At 42.1% G+C, this 22553-nt stretch overlaps 1 protein-coding gene across 1 annotated transcript in view; it reads right to left on the reverse strand.

The window, feature by feature from the left end:
• The window catches only part of ppp2r5a (protein phosphatase 2, regulatory subunit B', alpha isoform), an 81717-nt gene extending 59278 nt beyond the window's left edge, over positions 1–22439 (reverse strand). Inside the window, exon 1 of the mRNA XM_029734130.1 lies at positions 21273–22439. Within this exon, the coding sequence (XP_029589990.1) occupies positions 21273–21417 (145 nt within the window). The 5' untranslated portion in view covers positions 21418–22439. The remainder of the gene's footprint in view (positions 1–21272) is intronic.
• Positions 22440–22553: the final 114 nt, after the last annotated feature.

Below are 22553 nucleotides of genomic sequence, written 5' to 3' on the forward strand. Positions count from 1 at the left end.
AGTTGCTCGCAAGCAGTGTGGGTGCAATGATTGAATAACATGTATGTGTATGGACTCGAGAGAGGCAAAGGTCAAGAGCCATGCATCCTCCGAAACACGACCCTGCCAAGCCGCACTGCTTCTTGACACACTGCTCGCTTAACCCAGAAGCCAGCCACAACAATGTGTCGGAGGAAACACGTACAACTGGCGACCATGTCAGCGTGCATGCGCCCGGCCTGCCACAGGAGTCACTAGAGCGCGATGGGGCAAGGACATCCCGGCCGGCCAAACCCTCCCCTAACCCGGACGACGCTGGGCCAAGTGTGTCGTCTCATGGGTCTCCCGGTCACAGCCGGCTGCGACACACCCCGGGATCAAACCCGGATCTGTAGTGTCTTAGTCCGCTGTGACACACGGGAGGCCCAAATGCAAAATTTCCATGGGAGAAGACAGCATTAGCACCCACAAGTGGACAGGGGAGAAAAAGAAAACTACCAACCTCAAGAGACATCTGAAAGAGCATCATTCCAGTATATACGCTCAGGTAATAACCGATTGGAAAAGGCTAGCTAGTTAGCCTGCTGCAACCTATCAGACCACTACTTATGACAGAACTTTGATTACAATATAGCTACAGTATGTCAAGGGGCAGGGCTTCAGACTGCGACCATTTAGTTGTATTTTGCGACCTTTTGACATTTCTGTGGGAGTTACATTTTCTATTGGTTGCATCAGTGCGAGCTGAACATTCACTACATGGCCACTTCACTAAAAAGTTTCAAAACATCCTATTTTTTGGGCGACTAAAACCATGATTTGGTCAAACAGTAAAATGTATCATCCTTATGATTCCTGTAATGAAAGTGTCTGCCTAGGCCTGTCTCACTAGGGCCTGCTGCTATGATGAGCGAGCCACTTGATGTGCGTTTTGGGAGAGTAAAAAAGGCTTCCGATTGTATAGCCTTTCAAAATCCAAATTGTGGGAAATGCATAGGTTTGAATGCAACTATGGTTGTTCGCAGCTTTCTGTTGGTATAAATTTGCATTTGTCATCTAATATTGAGCTCAATAGCAACTATTTTACAACCGAGTTAGTAGATATGGCTTTAAGAGACGAAGCGTGCGAAATGCCCAATTGTGCATTGGCCATTGCAAGTGCATAGGGATTTTAGGACATTACATTTACCGATAGATTAATGCATATTTAGCATGACCGATCTAGCTAATGTGTTTTGAGTTCACTTCCTCATATGGCGAGTTATCCACAAAATAAACTTGCCTATAACATTACTGCACATAAAGACGTAGGCAAAGTCATCTCTATTGAACAAAATTCAGCTGTATTGTGCCAAACCACAATTAATGACAATCACTGGATTAGGTTGCACATCAAAATATCTAGAATCATGCATTCGTGAGTGAACATGTCAGATGAAACAACGCATTTCTTGAATAGCCTACCATCTTAATAGAATATTACAGTCTAAAGCACTGTGAATGACTTTATAAAGGCAAATACATTTTATTCCTATTGCGTGACGCCACAGAAGAAAATTGGTCCGTCAAGCCCCCCATCTGGTGATGTTAGGCAACATTACCTCCTCCACACGGATCCTCGATACGTGAGCCCCACAAAGGTGCGTTCAGTCCCCTCCTGTACTAAATGTACAGTGCCTTCAGAAAGTATTCACACTTGACTTTTTTCACATTTTGTTGTGTTACAAAGTGGGATTTGAATGGATTTAATTGTCCTTTTCCGTCAATGATCTACACAAAATACCCTTTAATGTCAAAGTGGAAGACAAATTCTAACATTTGTAAAAAATGTCTGAAAAGTAAAACACTAATATATCTTGATTTAAAAAGTATTCAACCCCCTGAATCAATGTTAGAATCCCCTTTCTGAGTAAGTTTCCACACCTGGATTGTGCAGCATTTACCCATTATTCTTTTCAAAATTCTTCAAGCTCTGTCAAATTGGTTGTTGATCATTACTAGACAACCATTTTTAGGTCTTGCCATAGTTTTGACTTAAATCAGCTTGAAAATCTAACTCAGGAACATTCACTGTCTTAGTAAGGAATTCCAGTGTAGATTTGGCCTTGTGCTTTTAGGTTATTGCCCTGCTGAAATGTGAATGAATGTATATCCCAGTGTCTGGTGAAAAGCAGACTGAACCAGGTTTTCCGTAAGGATCTCCATTCCATTTATTTTTATCCTGAAAAACCAGTCCTTAACGATTACAAGCATACTCATAACATGATACAGCCACCACTACGCTTGAAAATATGGAAAGTGGTACTCAGTAATGTGTTGTATTGAATTTGTCCCAAACATAACACATTGAATGTAGGTCAAAAAATGAATTGTTTTGCCACACTTTTTTGCAGTATTACTTTAGTGCTTTGTTTCAAACAGGATGCATGTTTTAGAATCATTTTATTCTGTACAGGCTTCATTCTTTTCCAGTTTTCACCTATCACAGCCATTGAAATCCCTGAGCAGTTTCCTTCCTCTCTAGCAACTGAGTTAGGAAGGACCCCTGTATTTTTTTAAATTTAACTAGGCAAGTCAGTTAAGAACAAATTCTTATTTACAATGACGGCATACCCCAGCCAAACCCTAATCCGGATGATGCTGGGCCAATTGGGAGTCCCATAGGGCGGTGCACAATCACAGCCGGTTGTGATACAGCCTGGATTCGAACCAGGGTCTGTAGTGACGCCTCTAGCCCTAAGATGCAGTGCCTTAGACCGCTGCGTCACTTTATTGATACACCATCCAAAGTGTAATTAATATGTTCACAATGCTGAAAGGGATATTCAATGTCTGCTTAGTTTTTTTTACCTATCAACTAATAGGTGTCATTCTTTGCGAAGCATTGGAAAACCTCCCTGGTCTATGTGGTTGAATTTGTGTTTGAAATTCACTGCTCGTATGAGGGACCTTACAGATAAATGTATGTGGGGGGTACAGAGATGAGGTAGTCATTAAAAAAGTCATGTTAAACACTATTATTGCACACAGAGTGGGTCTAACTTATGTGACTTGTTAAGCAAATTGACTCCAACTTATTTAGGCTTGCCATAACAAAAAGGGTTGAATACTTATTGAGTCAAGACATTCGTGCTTTTCGTTTTTTAACAAAAATGTCCAAAAAACAATTCCACTGACATTATGGGGTATTGTGTGTAGGCCAGTGACAAAACTCACCAAATACAGGTGTGCCAAGTTTGTAGCATCAAACCAAAGAAGACTCGAGGCTCTAATCACTGCCAAAGTTGCTTCAACAAAGTACTAAATAAAGGGTCTGAATACTTATGCAAGTGATATTTAATTTCGAAACATTTCAAAAAACCTGTTTTTCGCTTTGTCATCATGGGGTATTGTGTGTAGACCGATGAGGGAAAAAACCCAATTGAATCCATTTTAGAATAAGGCTATAACGTAACAAAATCTGGCAAAAAGGGGAGGGGTCAGAATACTTTCCGAATGCCCTGTATGTATGTTTGTGCATATGGAAGACAGTGATTTGTTTCCTATAGCTTAATGAGGCTATACAAAATGTGATGACTAAATTGTGGCTAAAATGAAAAAGGTATTTTGACAAAAATGTCCCACTGTAATTGACAATAACTAAGACTTAATTATATTTGTCAAAATGGGTGGAGTTTGGCCCAGCCAATCAGAATGAGTTTCACCCCACAAAAGGGCTTTATTACAGACAGAAATAGTGCTTGTACTGTACTCACTATACTAGACAAACTTTTATTTTTTTTAATTTCACCTTTACTTAACCAGGTAGGCCAGTTGAGAACAAGTTCTAATTTACAACTGCGACCTGGCCAAGAAAAAGCAAAGCACTGCGACAAAAACAGAGTGTTACACATGGAATAAACAAACGTACAGTCGATAAGGGCCGGCCCGAGAATTGAACCCTGTGGCACCCCCATAGAGACTGCCAGAGGTCCGGACAACAGGCCATCCGATTTGACACACTGAACTCTGAGAAGTAGTTAGTGAACCAGGGGAGGCAGTCATTAGAGAAACCAAGGCTGTTGAGTCTGCCGATAAGTATGTGGTGATTGACAGAGTCGAAAGCCTTGGCCAGGTCGATGAAGACGGCTGCACAGTACTGTTTTATCGATGGCGGTTATGATATCGTTTAGGACCTTGAGCGTGGCTGAGGTGCACCCATGACCAGATCGGAAACCAGACTGCATGGCGGAGAAGGTACGGTGGGATTCGAAATGGTCGGTGATCTGTTTGTACACTTGGCTTTCGAAGACTTTAGAAAGGCAGGGTGGGATGGATATAGGTCTGTAACAGTTTGGGTCTAGAGTGTCTCCCCCTTAGAAGAGGGGGATGACCGCGGCCGCTTTCCAATCTTTAGGAATCTCAGACGATACGAAAGAGAGGTTGAACAGACTAGTAATAGGGGGGGGGGGGGGGCTTGGGCCAGTTGGAAAGCATGGCCAGCCGTAGAGAAATGCTTATTGAAATTCTTGACTTATGGATTTATCGGTGGTGACAGTGTTTCCTAGCCTCAGCGCAGTGGGCAGCTGGGAGGAGGTGCTCTTATTCTCCATGGACTTTACAGTGTTTCAAAACTTCTTGTAATTAGTGCTGCAGGATGCAAATTTCTGTTTGAAAAAGTTAGCCTTTGCTTTCCTAACTGACTGTGTATATTGGTTCCTGACTTCCCTGAAAAGTTTGATATTGCGGGGACGATTCGATGATAGTGCAGTACGCCACAGGATGTTTTTGTGCAGGTCAAGAGCAGTCAAGTATGGAGTGAACCAAGGGCTATATCGGTTCTTAGTTCAACATTTTTTGAATGGGGCATGCTTGTTTAAGATGGCGAGGGAAGCACTTTTAAAGAACCAGGCATCCTCTACTGACGGGATGAGGTCAATATCCTGAACTTGTGAAACATACAGTTGAAGTCGGAAGTTTATTTAAACTAGTTTTAATGATTCCAACCTAAGTGTTTCAACCACTTCACACATTTCTTGTTAACAAACTATAGTTTTGGCAAGTCGGTTATGACATCTACTTTGTGCTTGACAAGTAATTTTTCCAACAATTGTTTACAGATTATTTCACTTATAATTCACTGTATCACAATTCCAGTGGGTCAGAGATTTACATACAAGTTGTCTGTGCCTTTAAACAGCTTGGAAAATTCATGGCTTTAGAAGCTTCTGATAAATGATGTCAATTAGCCTGAGTCAATTGGAGGTGTACCTGTATGTATTTCAAGGCCTACCTTCAAACTCAGTGCCTCTGCTTGACATCATGGGAAAATCAAAAGAAATTAGCCAAGACATCAGAAAACAATTGTAGACCTCCACAAGTCTGGTTCATCCTTGGGAGCAATTTCCAAACGCCTGGGATTTCATCTGTACAAACAATAGTACACAAGTATAAACACCATGGGACCACGCAGCCGTCGTACCACTCAGGAAGGAGACGCGTTCTGTCTCCTAGTGATGAACGTACTTTGTTGCGAAATGTGCAAATCAATCCCAGAACAACAGCAATGGACCTTGTGAAGATGCTGGAGGAAATAGGTACAAAAGTATCTATATCCACAGTAAAACGAGTCCTATATCGACATAACCTGAAAAGCCGCTCAGCAAGGAAGAAGCCACTGCTCCAAAACCGCCATAAAAAAGCCAGACTACGGTTTGCAACTGCACATGGGGACAAAGATCATATTTTTGGGAGAAATGTCCTCTGGTCTGATGAAACAAAAATAGAACTGTTTGGCCATAATGACCATTGTTATGTTTGGAGGAAAAAGGGGGAAGCTTGCCAGCCGAAGAACACCATCCCAACCGTGAAGCACGGGGGTGGCAGCATCATGTTGTGGGGGTGCTTTGCTGCAGGAGGGACTGGTGCACTTCACAAAATAGATGGCATCATGAGGCAGGACAATTATGTGGATATAGTGAAGCTACATTTCAAGACATTAGTCAGGAAGATAAAGCTTGGTCGCAAATGTGTCCCCTGCATACTTCCAAAGTTGTGGCAAAATGGCTTAAGGACAACAAAGTCAAGGTATTGGAGTGGCCATCACAAAGCCCTGACCTCAATCCTATTGAAAATTTGTGGGCAGAACTCAAAACGTGTGTGCGAGCAAGGAGGCCTAGAAATCTCACTCAGTTACACCAGCTCTGTTAGGAGGAATGGGCCAAAATTTACCCAACTTATTGTGGGAAGCTTGTGTTAGGCTACCCAAAACATTTGACCCAAATTAAACAATTTAAAGGCAATGCTACCAAATACTAATTGAGTGTATGTAAACTTCTGACCCACTGGGAATGTGATGAAAGAAAAGCTGAAATAAATCACTACTATTATTCTGACATTTCACATTCTTAAAATAAAAGTGGTGATCCTAACTGACCTAAGACGGAATTTTAACCAGGATTAAACATCAGGAATTGTGAAAAACTGAGTTTAAATGTATTTGGCTAAGGTGTATGTAAACTTCCGACTGTATGTCCATGATAGGTTCAAATTTGGTTCAGTCCAGTCCGTCTGTGGACATTAACATCAAGACCAGGGTGGACTGACCAAATTTCAAAGTCGATGGACATGCGGTGTCTGTTAGTGCTCAGTGGGCGAAGACGCTGGTTAAAATAAATGGAAAGAGGGGGCTGCTCATGGTAGGTTTCAGTAAGAGCTGGGAGGTGACAACTCTTGATAGTATTTTTAATATTTGGTGGTATTATTACCATATTCCTCCTTGATTTAGAAGATACTGTTAGGCCTACACCAACACTGTTATCAGGCTGTATTAGCGAGCTACGTTTGCTAACTAGCGATTAGCATCGTTGCATGTGCTGCATTGACCATGTAGACTGAATGCATGTGTCTCGTGGTCAAGCAACAACAAAAATGTGCTTCTTGAGGAACATTTGTATTTCATATACCTTTGACTATTGGATGTTCTTATAGGCAGCCTAATCTCGGGAGTTGATAGTCATAAACAGCGCTGTGAAGCAAGCATTGCGAAGAGCTGCTGGCAAACGCAGGAAAGTGCTGTTTGAATGAATGCTTACGAGTCTGCTGCTGCCTACCACCGCTCAGACTGCTCCATCAAATCATAGACTTAATTATAATACAATAAAAAAACACACTGAAATACGAGCCTTAGGTCATTAATATGGTCAAATCGGGAAACGATCATTTAGAAAACAAAACGTTTATTATTTCAGTGAAATACAGAACCATTCCGTAGTTTATCTAACGGGTGGCATCCGTAACTCTAAATATTGCTGTTGCATTGCACAACCTTCAATGTTGTCATAATTATGTAAAATTCTGGCAAATTAATTACGGTCTTTGTTAGGAAGAAATGGTCTTCACACAGTTTGCACCGAGCCAGGTGGCCCAAACTGCTGCATATACTCTGAGTCTGCTTGCACAGAACGCAAGATAAGTGACAATTTCCCTAGTTAATATTGCCTGCTAACATGAATTTCTTAACTAAATATGCAGGTTTAAAAAAATATACTTGTGTATTGATTTTAAGAAAGGCATTGATGTTTATGGTTAGGTACACATTGGTGAACGCGAGAATGCGCTTGTTAAATCACCACCCGTTTGGCGAAGTAGGCTGTGATTCAATGATAAATTAACAGGCACCGCATTGATTATTTGCAACGCAGGACAAGCTAGTTAAAGTAGTAATATCATCAACCATGTGTAGTTAACTAGTAATTGTTAAGATTGTTTTTTTTACAAGATAAGTTTAATGCTAGCTAGCAACTTACCTTGGGTCCTTGCTGCACTCGGGTAACAGGTGGTCAGCCTGCCCCACAGTCTCCTCGTGGAGTGCAATGTAATCGGACATAGTCGGCGTCCAAAAATGCAGATCACCGATTTGAAAATCGGCCCTAATTAAAAATCGGTCGACCTCTACTCATGAGTACACAAATGAGAGCAGCTTGCCTTTTGCACTGCATCTACTGAACATCATTTGATAGCAGAAAAACAGTTAAGAAACCAAATAACTAAACTACTCATATTGATATGCTCAAAGTCTAGGGGTCTTATGCTTAGCTAACTGGTCTGCAACACATTTTAAGATGTGCATCTATGTAAGAAATCAGCGTATGAGGACCGTGTTGTATGTACATGTACCCAGGAGACCGCAAACTTACAGAGCTCAGGACCAGCTCCGTCTTGACCTATTGGTCAGCCGGTCCCGTCAGATTGTTCATGGCGACAAAATAAACAACTACAAAAGGCATGCCCAACTAGAGAGGTTAACTAACACAAAGAAACTTGGGCTGAGAGGCATCTGGCCTCCTCTCTCTCTCTCCAGGATTGTTGATCATCCCGATTGCCCACACCTGAGTAATTAAGGCTTCCTGGCTGAGCATATTACCTAACCCGGTTGATGCTTCCCCCTGGGGATTGAGTGTGGACTTGGTAGTGGTAGTGTCTAATCGCACTCCTAAGACCTTACCTATCTAACCTACTCCATAACATCCACCCAATTATGATTATGTGATTATGCCAATGCTGTGACACAGTCCCATGGTTATGATCAGAGAGAGAGAGAGAAACAGTTATGAGACAAAAACACACATTGAGAGAGGCTGACAGTCACAGAATATAAATATGGCAATTATTATTATCATCATTGCATGACTTCAGGTCAAGTTGGAGAGGCTACTCAAAGTTCACATACTACTCATCACATGAGATGCTATTCCAATCTTGTTGGTTGACAGGCAAAAACAAAACAACAACAAAAACACCTGCAGCCATGGGAGAATCCTGAATATCCAGTTATGGGTGAACCCAAGATTCAATTGAGACTGACAGCGAAGGTGTCAGGACAATTTCAGCAAGCAAAACAAACGATCACATGACTTCGTTTTTTTTAATTTTTTGAACATGGAAAAACAACCAGTGGCTGATGGATGTCCATGATGCTACAAGGCAAACTGGCTTGATGTGAAATTGGAATTGAAAAAGAAGGCCTCGGGGGACAGTGTTATGACAAAGGTGCCAATGCGAGAGGATGTCTCTTGTAGTTTGCTTGAGCGAGACTTCACTCAGGTAAATTAAAATGCCACGTTGTGAACCTAGCACCAAGGGGCAGTTTCCAGATGTCAAAAACACAGACCTCGGTATCACACTGGAGCACACCATTTTTTACCTTAAAAAAGGCCAAACATTTGACTAATTTTCAGCGGCAACGGCTTCCACAGCTCAAGAAACTCCTTTTACGTTTGTCTCAGGTTTTTGTTAAAAGCTAGGCCAATCAGTGGTGTAAAGTACTTATGTAGTACTTTAAAGTATTTTAACTTAAAAAAAATTTGGTATCTGTACTCTACTTTAAAAATGTTGCCAACTTTTACTTCACTACATTCCCAAAGAAAATGATTTACTTTTTACACCATATATTTCCCCTGACACCCAAAAGTACTCATTACATTGACAGGAAAATGGTCCAATTCACACACTCACCAAAGAACATCCCTGTTCATCTCTACTGCCTCTGATCTGGCGGACTCACTAAACACAAATTATTTGTTTGTAAATTATGTCTGAATGTTGGAGTGTGCCCCGGCTATCCGTAAAAAAAAATATATATTGTGCCGTCTGGTTTGCTTAATATAAGGAATTTGAAATGGTTTATACTTTTACTTTTGATACTTAAGTATATTTAAAACCAAATACTTTTAGACTTTTACTAAAGTAGTATTTTACTGGGTGACTCACTTTTAAAAAGGTATCTTTACTTTTACTCAAGTATGACAATTGAGTACTTTCCCCACCGCTGGACACAAGACACTGCTTCACTAGCGCTGGCTCCTGATAAGGCCTGTGCTTAATGATCATATTCCCAATCACACAAGGTACACATTCTACATTACAGAATGTAGGTTACACTGCTACGCCACATCGATCTGAAAGAGACGCAAAAGAGAACAGGGTTTACACTTTAGGCCTGCTTGCAGACAATAGTGCAGCGGCACTAGCTCTACCGATTTGCTGTCAACTGCCAGGTTATCAGAAACGTGTACTGGAAATTATGCTATAAATTGTAGATTAGTGCCAACGGGACTTGTTGCCAGTTTCCATTCTAGATAGTCATGGTGCAGCTTTCACAGGACCTCGTTACTCCTCCCTATTAGCTTATATATTGATAGGTCAAGTCCTGAACTTTATTTAGTTATTCAGCCGATTCACTTTTACGGAATATGCCCACCTTCTCACACTGTAAAAATAGACAGCAACCTCTGAGTGGAGGGGTCAGACGACCTTATGCAATGAATAAATGAAATATGGTATGGCAGCACAGGGGGATTAGATCAAACGAAACCGACATGTGGTCCTCATGTCACTGTCAAGCTTTGAAAAAGTGGCCTAGATCTAACTGGCCCAGTGCAAAATGGCAACGACGTAGGGGTCCACTGCAAACAGAAAGTGCATGAACATGTGAAGCGAGTCATAAAATGAGGGAGTAACAGACAGCCAACAGCCTATTGTAGCCTAGTCTGTGGGCATTAATGCATGTCGATTGATACCGCACTACCCACTGCAGTTGCTAAACCGGTTGGGGGAGACTGGTCAGTCAGGTCTGCTTCTCACACCATTCGCAAAGGCCTATTCAGGGTTCACTCCGAATGATGCCGGCTGAGCATGTGACAAAAACAGAAAAGAGCAGTCAAAGAGACGATTAAAGAATGTGTTGCAACAAAAACAGGAGGCCTAGTGGGCCTGGTGCCGACTACTCGTTGACAATGAACATGTGTTAAACACAGCAAGAACAATTTGCAAAAAATCCCGAGGGATCGATAGGTTTATAACAAGGAAATAACACTATACTAGAACATTTGAATATGATTAAATGACAGTGTAACTGATCACGTAATAGGCCTAATGAGATTGTGGTGTAAAAAAGGCTCAGCTGCAGGTGTGATCAGGCAATATTGTATCTACTCTGGAAATCTGTCTACGTTTTAATGAAGACTGCTCCCTTCAGACACTCAATGTAATTGCTAAGCATGACTTATTCTGCACTAGAATGCACTGGAGAGTGAGTCAGTGCACACAAAAGGGCCCACATACAACCAATGCACTCTCAGCAAGTTCCCCGCAGTCTGATTTCTTATAACAAACCCTCAACACACCATAAATAAAAACCCTGGCATCCATAAGGGACTGGGCACTCAGCAAAGAGTAGATGGTCGCCAACGCACAAAACCAGGGCTTTTACGCGGTCCTGTGAAGTTCAAATTAAGTTGAAAAAAAATGTATATACACACACACACACACACACACACACACACACACACACGGTAGGCATTGCAATCATTCTCATGAGGTTTATTTTGGCCTCAACAACTGTACCGAAAGTGTTAATCCCCTCCTGTCGCCCAGGAATCTATAGCGCAGGTGTCTTTAACTCACGTTACAACAGTTCCGTCTATGGTACACGCTGACATTTCTTTCTCACACCGACAGCGTCATTGCATTTTGATACACCAGAATTATATTCATTTCCAATGAAACGCTGCGTTTGTCTTGCAGCATTGCATTGCAAAGGCATTTGCAGTGCATTCGGTGTGGTGCATACGTTGGATTTATCAAACTATATGTGTAGATGGCTTGACAGAAATGGTAGCAGAAGGTACATGTTGAACTTTTGTTGTATTCATATCCAGATGATGCTGCGTACTATTTTGCACAATGAGGCTATCAGTGTGATCAAAGCGTTACAAGGAGCATGTGCTCCTAAAATAAATGTAGGCACACAACGAAAGTATTTGAGTTAGAGTGTTTTTATGATAAGAAATGACAAAGTTCTTGAACATGAGAACAATGATCAGCTGCCCTTTTAAGGGGTGGGCCGTTACCGTGGTAACAAGGCACTCCTGTCTGTCAGAGAAATTCGATTCTCTGATATGTCTTCGCTAGCAGTTGAGCAAGCTCAAAACTAACATTGAAAAACAACCAAGATTGTGAACAAAACGATGTAAATGGACAAGAAACACAAGGATAAAGTCACCCTTTAGTAGAGTATGGGGTAAATTCGACCGACATCTATGCTCAAAACGTATCTTTCAGCACTTCACACAGTGCGCTCAGCCCCGTTGCGGTGAGAGAAGGACACCATGCGCAACAGTGCCCGTGCTGAAAGATTCAATTTATGATGAGTTCATAGTTCTTTATGCGATTAGCTAACAGCTATGAGACAAAACATCAGAAATACTTTGAAAATAGCTACGGCAGCATTTTCTTTGCTATAAATCAACTAGCACGTCCTCATACTTGACTTTTACAGTTCGTCCACATCTATTTTTAGGCGCATATGCCAGTAAAATGGTCGCACTGTAGAGCTCTGTACTGGGTTTCGAGAAAGACGTCTGTCAGCCAGACTAACCAAGGGGGCCGGGGCTGTGCTTAGATGTCTGACCTCATGAAGAGCTATAACACTACACACTAAATCTTGTCCCACACTCAACTAATCACCTAAGAAAAAAACAAGACATTATGTTTCACATTGTTCAGTCTGGCCTATCTGCTGTAATAACATAATGTAACATTTTGTTGTTTTCACATCATGTTACATTTAGTACTAGTATAAGCTTTCTATGTGTAATGCTCTGGTATTACATAATCATCAACCAGGGGATTTGATCTCGTAACCCTGTGGTTACACACTGTTGCAGCCAAGACGCAAGGCTGCTTTTTGCTTTCCCACCCATAGAGAAGGAAGTGCACTCTTACAGAGTGCACTTCCTAATCTGCACACATAGGTGCCAGCCATAGCACTCAGGCTGTGATGGGCTAACAACAGGCTAAACTTGATGTAAGTGATCTCCAAAGTGTCTGGTTGTGGTTGACAGAGAGCATGTCCTCCTCTCGTTTGTCTTCTTTTGAAAAACATGAACAAATGGCAAACAACTAGACTACACTCATATCTCCCACTTGACAAGCATCCATTGCAAATGAGTCAGTTCGCATATGAATAAAAGAGACCAACTCATCCATTGAGCTAAATCAAAACAGCTCGCCGAAACCTCTTGATATCTAAACAAAGTTTTGGTTTGTTGATTCAAATAACCAACTCATCATCAAGCTTTCATTATCTGAATAAACTGTAGTGCTAGGGGGGAAAAAAAACATGCACCCAGGAGAGGACCCAGGACAGAGTTTGGGAAACCCTGTTTTAGCACACACAGTGGAAACAAGTGAGTCATATGACAAAGCCTATCAATCTATTAGTCAGGAGTTGTCAATGGCAACTTTGTGCATTTAACAAAGCAGGACACAGACTTAGCTATCGACCTAACTTAGTGTTTGAATACTCCAGAATGGCAAGAGTTTGATCAGAATCCAGCTTTAGAACACCGCTAAAGTCTGACTTTAAATGAAGCCGGCTATCTTCAGGAAAATCAAAAAAAATAAATAAAATGGGTCTAGCATGCTTTGAGAAATACCTTGCAGGGCTTCTGGCTGCCATGGCAACAATGCAGGTCTCCCAGTGAGTCATCATTTCAGTGTCTTATCACACAACATGGGGCTATAAACACTCCAGAATCTCTACTGCAGGATGAAAGATCAGCATATCTACAACTGCAGTACTTCCCCAGCCTGCTATACTGTGATTCATGCATTATAGCTGGCCAAACACTGTGTAGTAAAGCCATTTAACTTCTGTACAACAGGTTCCACAGCCCCTCTCACTCCTGCACACAGGTACTTACCCAAACTGACCAATTACTTTAGATTGGGAAGGAGTGCAAAAATAGCATGAATCAAATAACATTTTATTAGTCACATGCGTCGAATACAGGTATTACAGTGAAATGCTTACTTACGAGCCCCTAACCGACAGTGCAGTTTACAAAAATACAGATAAGAATAAGGAAATAAAAGTAACAAGTACTTCAAGAGCAGCAGTAAAAAAATAACAATATATACAAGGGTGCCGGTACAGAGTCAATGTGCAGGGGCACCGGTTAGTTGAGGTAGTATGTACATGTAGGCTGAGTTAATTAAAGTGACTATGCATAGATGACAACAGAGAGTGGCAGTGGTGTGGAGAGGAGACGGGAGGGGGGGGGGGCAATGCGAATAGTCTGGGTAGCCATTTTATTAGATGTTCAGGAGTCTTATGGCTTGGGGGTAGATCTTTGACCTAGATTTGGTGCTCCGGTACCGCTTGCCGTGCGGTAGCAGAGAACAATCTATGACTAGGGCGGCTGGAGTCCTTGACAATTTTTAGGGCCTTCCTCTGACACCGCCTGGTATAGAGGTCCTGTATGGCAGGAAGCTTGGCCCCAGTGATGTACTGGGCCGTTCGCACTACCCTCTGTAGTGCCTTGCGGTCGGAGGCCGAGCAGTTGCCATACCAAGCAGTGATGCAACCAGTCAGGATGCTCTCGATGGTGCAGCTGTAGAACCTTTTGAGGATCTGAGGACCCATGCCAAATCTTTTCTGTCTCCTGAGGGGGAATAGGTTTTGTCGTGCCCGCTTCGCGACTGTCATGGTGTGCTTGGACAATGTTTGTTTGTTGATGATGTGGACACCAAGGAACTTCAAGCTGAGAAAACTCACATTTAGGCTATTGTCATGATGCATAGATTGTGGGTTAAAGTGTAATAATGCCATTAAGTTATGACGGGTAGCCTATTAGAATGCATCAAGAAATATGAGCAATGCCAAGCTGTGTGGGCTTATTGAGGACTATACCAGAGGAAAACACTTTCACAACATTAATAAAATTGTTAATTATTTGTGTAAAATGACTTTTACACAAAGAGGTGATGTGAGGATGGAGGCATTAAATATGAAACCAAAGCTGTCGTTCCCCTATCAGTGTTGTGCAGACACAGCTAAGCCAATTATATCAAACCGGAGGTACTCAACCACATCGCTCCCTGTCAAGGATATGGATTTAACAGAAATCAAAACAGTTCAGGCCTTCACCTATCCATCTTTATACCAAGGGAATACTTAAACGTGAGTGACATAGCAAATCGAACTGTAGCTGATTGGGAACAACAGGGGGAGCCAGAGTGAGTCCTCTGGGGAGTAGGCAGAAAGCATTCCTGGGAACCACTGACGGAACCAGTCATGAATCAAATGAGCGAGGCGTAAACCTCTGTGTGGGGCCCACACCTGAGCAGAGTCAAACCACACACGGCACTAAGCACAAATAAGTTGTCCCAAATTAATTTGCTATAACAACCAGCACTCAAATCAACACATCAGAGCCAAACCAACACAAGAGGTGAGCAACTCGTCCACTGCGCAACCCATTTCAGTCAAGACAACATTAGGCTACCTCTAAAGTGTTCTCACTGGCATACAGATGGGGATCAGAGGAAGAGAGAGATTAGGTTAGCCAAAACAAGAGCGGTAGGATGAGGTCTCTGCTCCAGAGAAATAGGGAAGGAGAGGGAGAGCGAGAGAGCTGGTGGGGTGAATCAGAATCTTGTCTGACGACACACGAGCATCCCTGTCATGGCGATCATAACCTCACCAAGAAGTCCAGTTAGCTCCCCTCATCACCCCCAACCACTGTGCCTAATTACTGTCAAGTCACTCAAATAGACATGCATTCTTGCACAGACATTCATTCTGCAGGTCATTCTGTCAGAAATGCTGAAAACACGTCACACATTTCTTTGTACTTGCACTGCCCCAATGCCCAAACTCCACTTCTTTGTCCTTATGCAACATGGTGCACATCTGATTATCTCCCACTTTGTTCATCCTGTACGCCCTCAGAGTTCATGTCGGGAGTTTCCTGAGTCTCAAAAGGTCCTCAATGCACACAAGCAGTAACACCCGTCACTGGCCTGGAATACTGCCCCCGACAACACACTCCACCCACATACATACCAACCCCCCCCCCCCCCCCCCCCTAATCCTCCATTCAAGGGGTGCGAGTCACTCCAGCATTATTACCCAGAGCTGAACCAGACTGCAACATCATTAATAAAATGCCACCCATTCAGACAAGAGTAGCCTAGGAGGTTATGGTCGACTACAACTATCTCGCAGAATCGAAAGGGCCATGAAACCACATACTAGGCTAGTTAACCATGTTAGTACTAGCTACTAAACAGTAATAAAATAGACTAATTGAGAACTTTACTGATCAACTTTATTTCTATATCGGCATTCGTGGTCAATTTACATTCAAACAATGAAAGATAATCTGTTATCATGTGCTCCATACCCACCCCCTTTCTCTCTGAGTTTAAAGATCAGGAGAGGAAGCCTGCTGCTGCAGGTCATGGAAGGGGGGGAGCAGGTGGGAAACCACCCCACTGAGGGAAGCCCGAAGCCCCCTTGGCTCTCTCCCTCGGCACCGGTCCTTCTGGGCCTGCTGGTGTGGGGCCGTTTGTGACACGTTACTCTGTAATATCCATCAATGACTTTATTCAGAGTAGTGTATAATGGCACATTACGTTTCTAACCAAACAAAAGGTGAAAAGTCACAAATAAACAAGTCAAACATTCCCTCAATCCATAAGCAGCATTAGCCTAGTCCATGCCATGTAGGCCCAAGGTTCAGTGTCTGCACTTTTCCCCCCTCGTCATTTCAACATGTTGGCAGGCTAACTTGTCTGAACTTGACTGCTGAAGTCAGTGAGAGGTTTTGCTTTGGCAAATTAAGTTTCAGCAGTCTTCCCTCATACCATGCAGTTGACATGAGGATAGTGTGAATCTTGAGTTTCCAATATGGACTTTTAAAGGTGAAAGGAGACACATTCTTTCATATTCCTGAATACATTGACATTTCTCTCCCAGACAGGCTTCAGAGACACAGAATTCTCTATTAGGATCCAATAAATTACTCTGCATAAACATTAAAGATCAAATTGTCATTGTAACACAGATGCCTTGTAGCTACATTTGGGGAGTGGAGGGATCAACTTCCTTTAACCTGGGGGGCAGTATTTGCACAGCCAGATAAAAAACGTACCCGATTTAAACTGGTTACTACTCTTGCCCAGAAACGAGAATATGCATATAATTAGTAGATTTGGATAGAAAACACTAAAAGTTTCTAAAACTGTTTGAATGGTGTCTGTGAGTATAACAGAACTCATGGCATGCCAAAACCTGAGAAGATTCCATACAGGAAGTGCCCTGTCTGACAATTTATTGTCCTTCTTTGGCCTCTCTATCAAAAATACAGCATCTGTGCTGTAACGTGACATTTTCTAAGGATTCCATTGGCTCTCAGAAGGCGCCAGAAAGTGTAATGAGATGTCTGCAGTCTCTGGGCTAAGTACAGCAGCGGAGTTTGTTACTGGCCTGCCTGGGGACAGTGACACTGGAGATGCGCGTTCATGTGAATTCTCCATTTTTTTCTTTCAGTCTTTGAATGAATACAACGTCGCCCGGTTGGAATATTATCGCTATTTTATGAGAAAAATCTCATAAAAAATTATTTTAAACAGCGTTTGACATGCTTCGAAGCACGGTAATGGAATATTTTGAATTTTTTTGTCATGAAATGCGCTTGCGCGTCACCCTTCGAATTGTGACCTGAACGCACAAACAAAATGGAGCTATTTGAATATAACTATGGATTATTTCGAACCAAAAACAACATTTGTTGTTGAAGTAGAAGTCCTGGGAGTGCATTCTGACGAAGAACAGCAAAGGTAATCCAATTTTTCTTATAGTAAATCTGAGTTTGGTGAGGGCCAAACTTGGTGGGTGTCAAATTAGCTAGCCATGATGGCCAGGCTATGTACTCAGAATATTGCAAAATGTGTTTTCACCAAAAAGCTATTTTAAAATCTGACACCGCGATTGCATAAAGGAGTTCTGTATCTATAATTCTTAAAATAATTGTTATGTATTTTGTGAACGTTTTATGCTGAGTAATTAAGTAAATTCACCGGAAGTTTGCGGTGTGTATGCTAGTTGCTAGTTCTGAACATCACATGCTAATGTAAAAAGCTGGTTTTTGATATAAATATGAACTTGATTGAACAAAACATGAATGTATTGTATAACATAATGTCCTAGGAGTGTCATCTGATGAAGATCAAAGGTTAGTGCTGCATTTAGCTGTGTTTTTGGTTTTTGTGACATATATGCTTGCTTGAAAAATGGCTGTGTGGTTATTTCTGGCTATGTACTCTCCTAACAATCTAATGTTTTGCTTTCGCTGTAAAGCCTTTTTGAAATCGGACAGTGTGGTTAGATTAACGAGAGTCTTGTCTTTAAAATGGTGTAAAATAGTCCTATGTTTGAGAACTTTGAATTATGACATTTTGTGGTTTTAAATTTGGCGCTCTGATGTGTCACTGGCTGTTGAATAGTGCGGGACGATTTCGTCCCACCTACCCTAGAGAGGTTAACGAACTGGTTTGGATTATCTAGTCAATTCTCCCATCAGGAATTATTCATGATGGTTGAATGAACAATTACTACCCAGGCTGGATCCTGATACTTGGTGGCTACCCTGCTTTTTAAACGCACCACAATCACCTCATTTAGGCTACAGTGTGAGGCTTTCAGTCCCATCTTCACTGCCCCATCCAGGGCCCCAGATATAGCGGACTGTCTCGCTCTCTCACACACACTAGGAGTTCATCAGATAATAACCAAGTGGTTGATCATGCAAAGTGTGGATTGACCAAGTGAAGCTCAATTCACGTGTCATTGAGATACAGTATGTGTGGCCAGGACTGAATTTGGAACAATTGCTGAATGAAGAATAAAAAGGAGGTATGCACTTAAGTGCCGAGCTGTTTTGGATTCTGAACTGCTCTCTCAATCCTAATAATACTGCTGAGCATGAAGAAATGTAATCCCTATCTATAGGTTTCATTGTGTCTGACAACAGCTTGGATTGAGGAATTTGACCTTGGAAATGTCCATTTTGAGGCAACTGTTATAGTATCCATCTTGAAATGTCCTATAAAACAAAAATGCAGGGAATATGGCAGGGCATAGCAACAGACAGATTTAACAGTAACAATGCACTGGCAGCATACAATTCCCATTCCCTCCAGTGAAACTAACTTGCAATGTTGCACTATGTGAGGTAAGGTGAACATTCTTCTCAATGTCAAGTCTCCATATTGAAGAACCTCTGAGTAAAAACAAAGGCTACCTGTAATTTAGCAATCTGCCACTACCTTCAAGGCCCAAGACAGAAGCTACACTGAACATAAATAAACACAACATGAAACAATTTCCAAGATTTTTGTTCATAAGGAAAATCAGTCAATTGAAATAAATTCATTAGGCCTTAATCTTGGATTTAACAGGACTGGGAATACAGATATGCATCGGTTGGTCACAGACACCTTAAAAAAAGCTAGGGGCGTGGTTCAGAAAACCGGTCAGTATTAACAGCTCCTTCACAGAGTTGCCTGTGGAATGTTGTCTCAGTCCGCTTCAATAGCTGTGCGAAGTTGCTGGATATTTGCGGGAACTGGAACACCCTGTTGTACACGTCAATCCAGAGCAACCCAAACATGCTCAACGCGTGACATGTCTGGTGAGTATGCAGGCCATGGAAGAACTGGGCCATTTTCAGCTTCCAGAAGTGGTGTACAGATCCTTGCGACATGGGGGCATGCATTATCATGCTGAAACATGAGGTGATGGCGGCAGATGAATGACTGACAATGGGCCTCAGGATCTCGTCACGGAATCTGTGCATTAAAATTGCCATCGATAAAATGCCCGTAGCTTATGCTGACCCATACCATAACCCCACCATGGGGCACTCTGTTCACAAAGTTGACATGAGCAAACCGTTCGCCGACAACGCCATAGACGTTGTCTGCCATCAGCCCAGTACAGTTGAAACTGGGATAATCCGTGAAGAGCACATTTGTCCAGCATGCCAGTGGCCAACGAAGGTGAGCATTTGCCCACTGAAATCAGTTACGTCAAGACCCTGGTGAGGACGACGAGTATGCAGATGAGCTTCCCTGAGACGGTTTCTGACAGTTGTGCAAACCTACAGTTTCATCAGCTGTCCGGGTGGCTAGTCTCAGACAATCCCGCAGGTGAAGAAGCCAGATGTGGAGGTCGTGGGCTGGCTTGGTTACACTTGGTTTGTGGTTGTGAGGCCGGTTGGATGTACTGCCAAATTCTCTAAAACAGCACTGAAGCCAGCTTATGGTAAAGAATTGAACATTACATTCTCTGGCAACAGCTCTGGTGGACATTCCTGCAGTCAGCATGCCAATTGCACACTCCCTCAAAACTTGAGACATCTGTGGATTGTTGTGTGACAACAATAGAGCGGCCTTTTATTGTCCCCAGCACAAGGTGATCATGCCGTTTAATCATCTTCTTGAGATGCCACACCTGTCAGGTGGATGGATTATCTTGGCAAAGGAGAGGCTCACTAACAGTGATGTAAACAAATTTGTGCACAACATTTTAGAGAAATACGCTTTTTGTACATATGGAACATTACGGGGATATTTTATTTCAGCTCATGAAACATGGGACCAGCACTTTACATGTTGGTTTTACATGTTGCGTTTATATTTTTGTTCAGTATAGATCAGACAGGCTACATTACAGTTCTCCTGGCTGCCAAGGTGTACAAAACATCACTCTCCAGCTAGGATGAAATTCTCAGAACGAAACATTTGATTGATATGCAGGCTTCTCCTTACCAAAACAAACAATATAAAGTTAATGTAGTAGGCCTATGTTTACAGACAGCTCTGTAGTTTTCATGGATTCAATACATAAATTAATGCATGTGTCTGGCCTTGGCCCATATGTCTTGTACAGGAAAATAACCAACAACTATCCAGGTGCGTCGTGACTAGTAGTACTGTACAAAATATATAGCTGTCAAAAGAGCAATTACCATGCATGACAACGGTGCTATTTCTGAGTGGAGAAAATGACAGGCAGTGATGGAGATTTCACACCAGCTAAAACGTAGGCAGTGCACAATATACACAAAAGTATCAGCAATTAGATCAATTCTCATTCTCTCGATGTAGCCTACTTTGCCAGGATTGCACTTCAGTACTCCTTGTGAGCATACATCACAGCTGGGTGCCAAAGAACAGAGGCTGAAAATGCAACTGTCATTAGCTACCCAAAGATTCCGCGTTTCATTGACCAACACATTTTTATCTCTGTACAGGTCGTCTGACTGTACAGATTGGTAGAATAGAATATAGTCAATGTCCGACTACGTCAGGTATTGATCACGTTTGCAAGAGTAAACGGGAAGTGTCAACACACTCACCCTTTCACTTGAGACTATTTCAGGCAGCATTTTTTATTTTCTTACCTTTGAGCTGCGGCAAGGGTGAAAGCTCGGTAAAAGTTTGAGTTCGGAACTGGGACGACCCTTGAGATTTCTTCTGTTTCTGGGCCTTCCTCATTGATTTTCGCGTGAACCCGTCCACTTTCTCAGACGCAGAGATAGCCGACATTTTGAAGCATCAACTGTATCGTAAAAATATTTTTGGACATGTGCACCAACGACAGATTTAGGGTTTCCACAAGTGGGCTATGTCTCCCAGCCCAGGAGCATCAAAATCTTCTGCAACTTGAAATAATGGCGTAAACAGCAAACTTTTAAAAACACCTTCTGCTTGTTTGATCCACTGAAGCTTGCTAGTTGATCAGTTTCCACGTAAAGCCCGCATTTTCGTCCCGCTTGTTGAGTCCAGCGAGCTGTTTTGAAAACTAGCTAGCGTTAGCTAACGCTACGCGTATCAACAAGCCAGCCAACTCATGACAGATTTATGAGAAAACGTATCTAGGTTAACGTTAGCTAATAGACTGACAACAGAAACACTGCCTAAATAAATTGCTGGGTATATTTAACTTGTAATTTCTGCAATATAGCAACCTGTTGCTATAATTGTCATTTTTATAGCTAACCAGCTAACGTTAGCTACTTCAGAGAGAACACTTATGCTAACTAGCATAAAACTAGCTGTCAGTGCTAGCTTTTTAAATGACAGACAAAAAATGCTAATGCTAGACAGCTGGCTGCTTGGCTAACGTTAGCTACCTAGCTAGCTGCTTCGTTAAAACGTACCGTTACCTAGATAATATGAACGTTTACAATTTAAAGCGAACTGTCATGATGAAATTCATACTATTTTCCACAAGAAAAATAAATATTGTATTCCGTGTCTTCTAGCAGCAGTTGGCTTTGTCAAAATGAAAAACAGTCTGGACGAATGAAGTCTGGCAACCACGAACTACTCAGTAACGTTCGTATATCGGAAGAACCACGGCGCCAATGGAGTCATGTTCAGCACTTTCCCGTATCCATTTAGTCGGAAATATCGAGTTGCGCTGAACACACCGATAATCACTTTTTACTTGTGCTCGGACGTCAATAATAACTTTTTCGATTTATTAGATAACACAATTCCATGTAAAAAGCCGCCACACTGCAAACTCGGTGCAACCATTAACAGCTTTATGAGTACATCGTTGTCGGGTTGCATTGCGTGACAAAAGCGTACGTCTTTGACAGACAACTGCAGTGGCCAACCAAAATGTTGAAACAGGCATGCTCATACCTTTTATTTTTTAACCAATTGAATTCGAC

The sequence above is a fragment of the Salmo trutta genome, chromosome 35 (genome assembly GCF_901001165.1).
Source record: "Salmo trutta chromosome 35, fSalTru1.1, whole genome shotgun sequence".
NCBI classification, from domain to species: Eukaryota; Metazoa; Chordata; class Actinopteri; order Salmoniformes; family Salmonidae; genus Salmo; species Salmo trutta.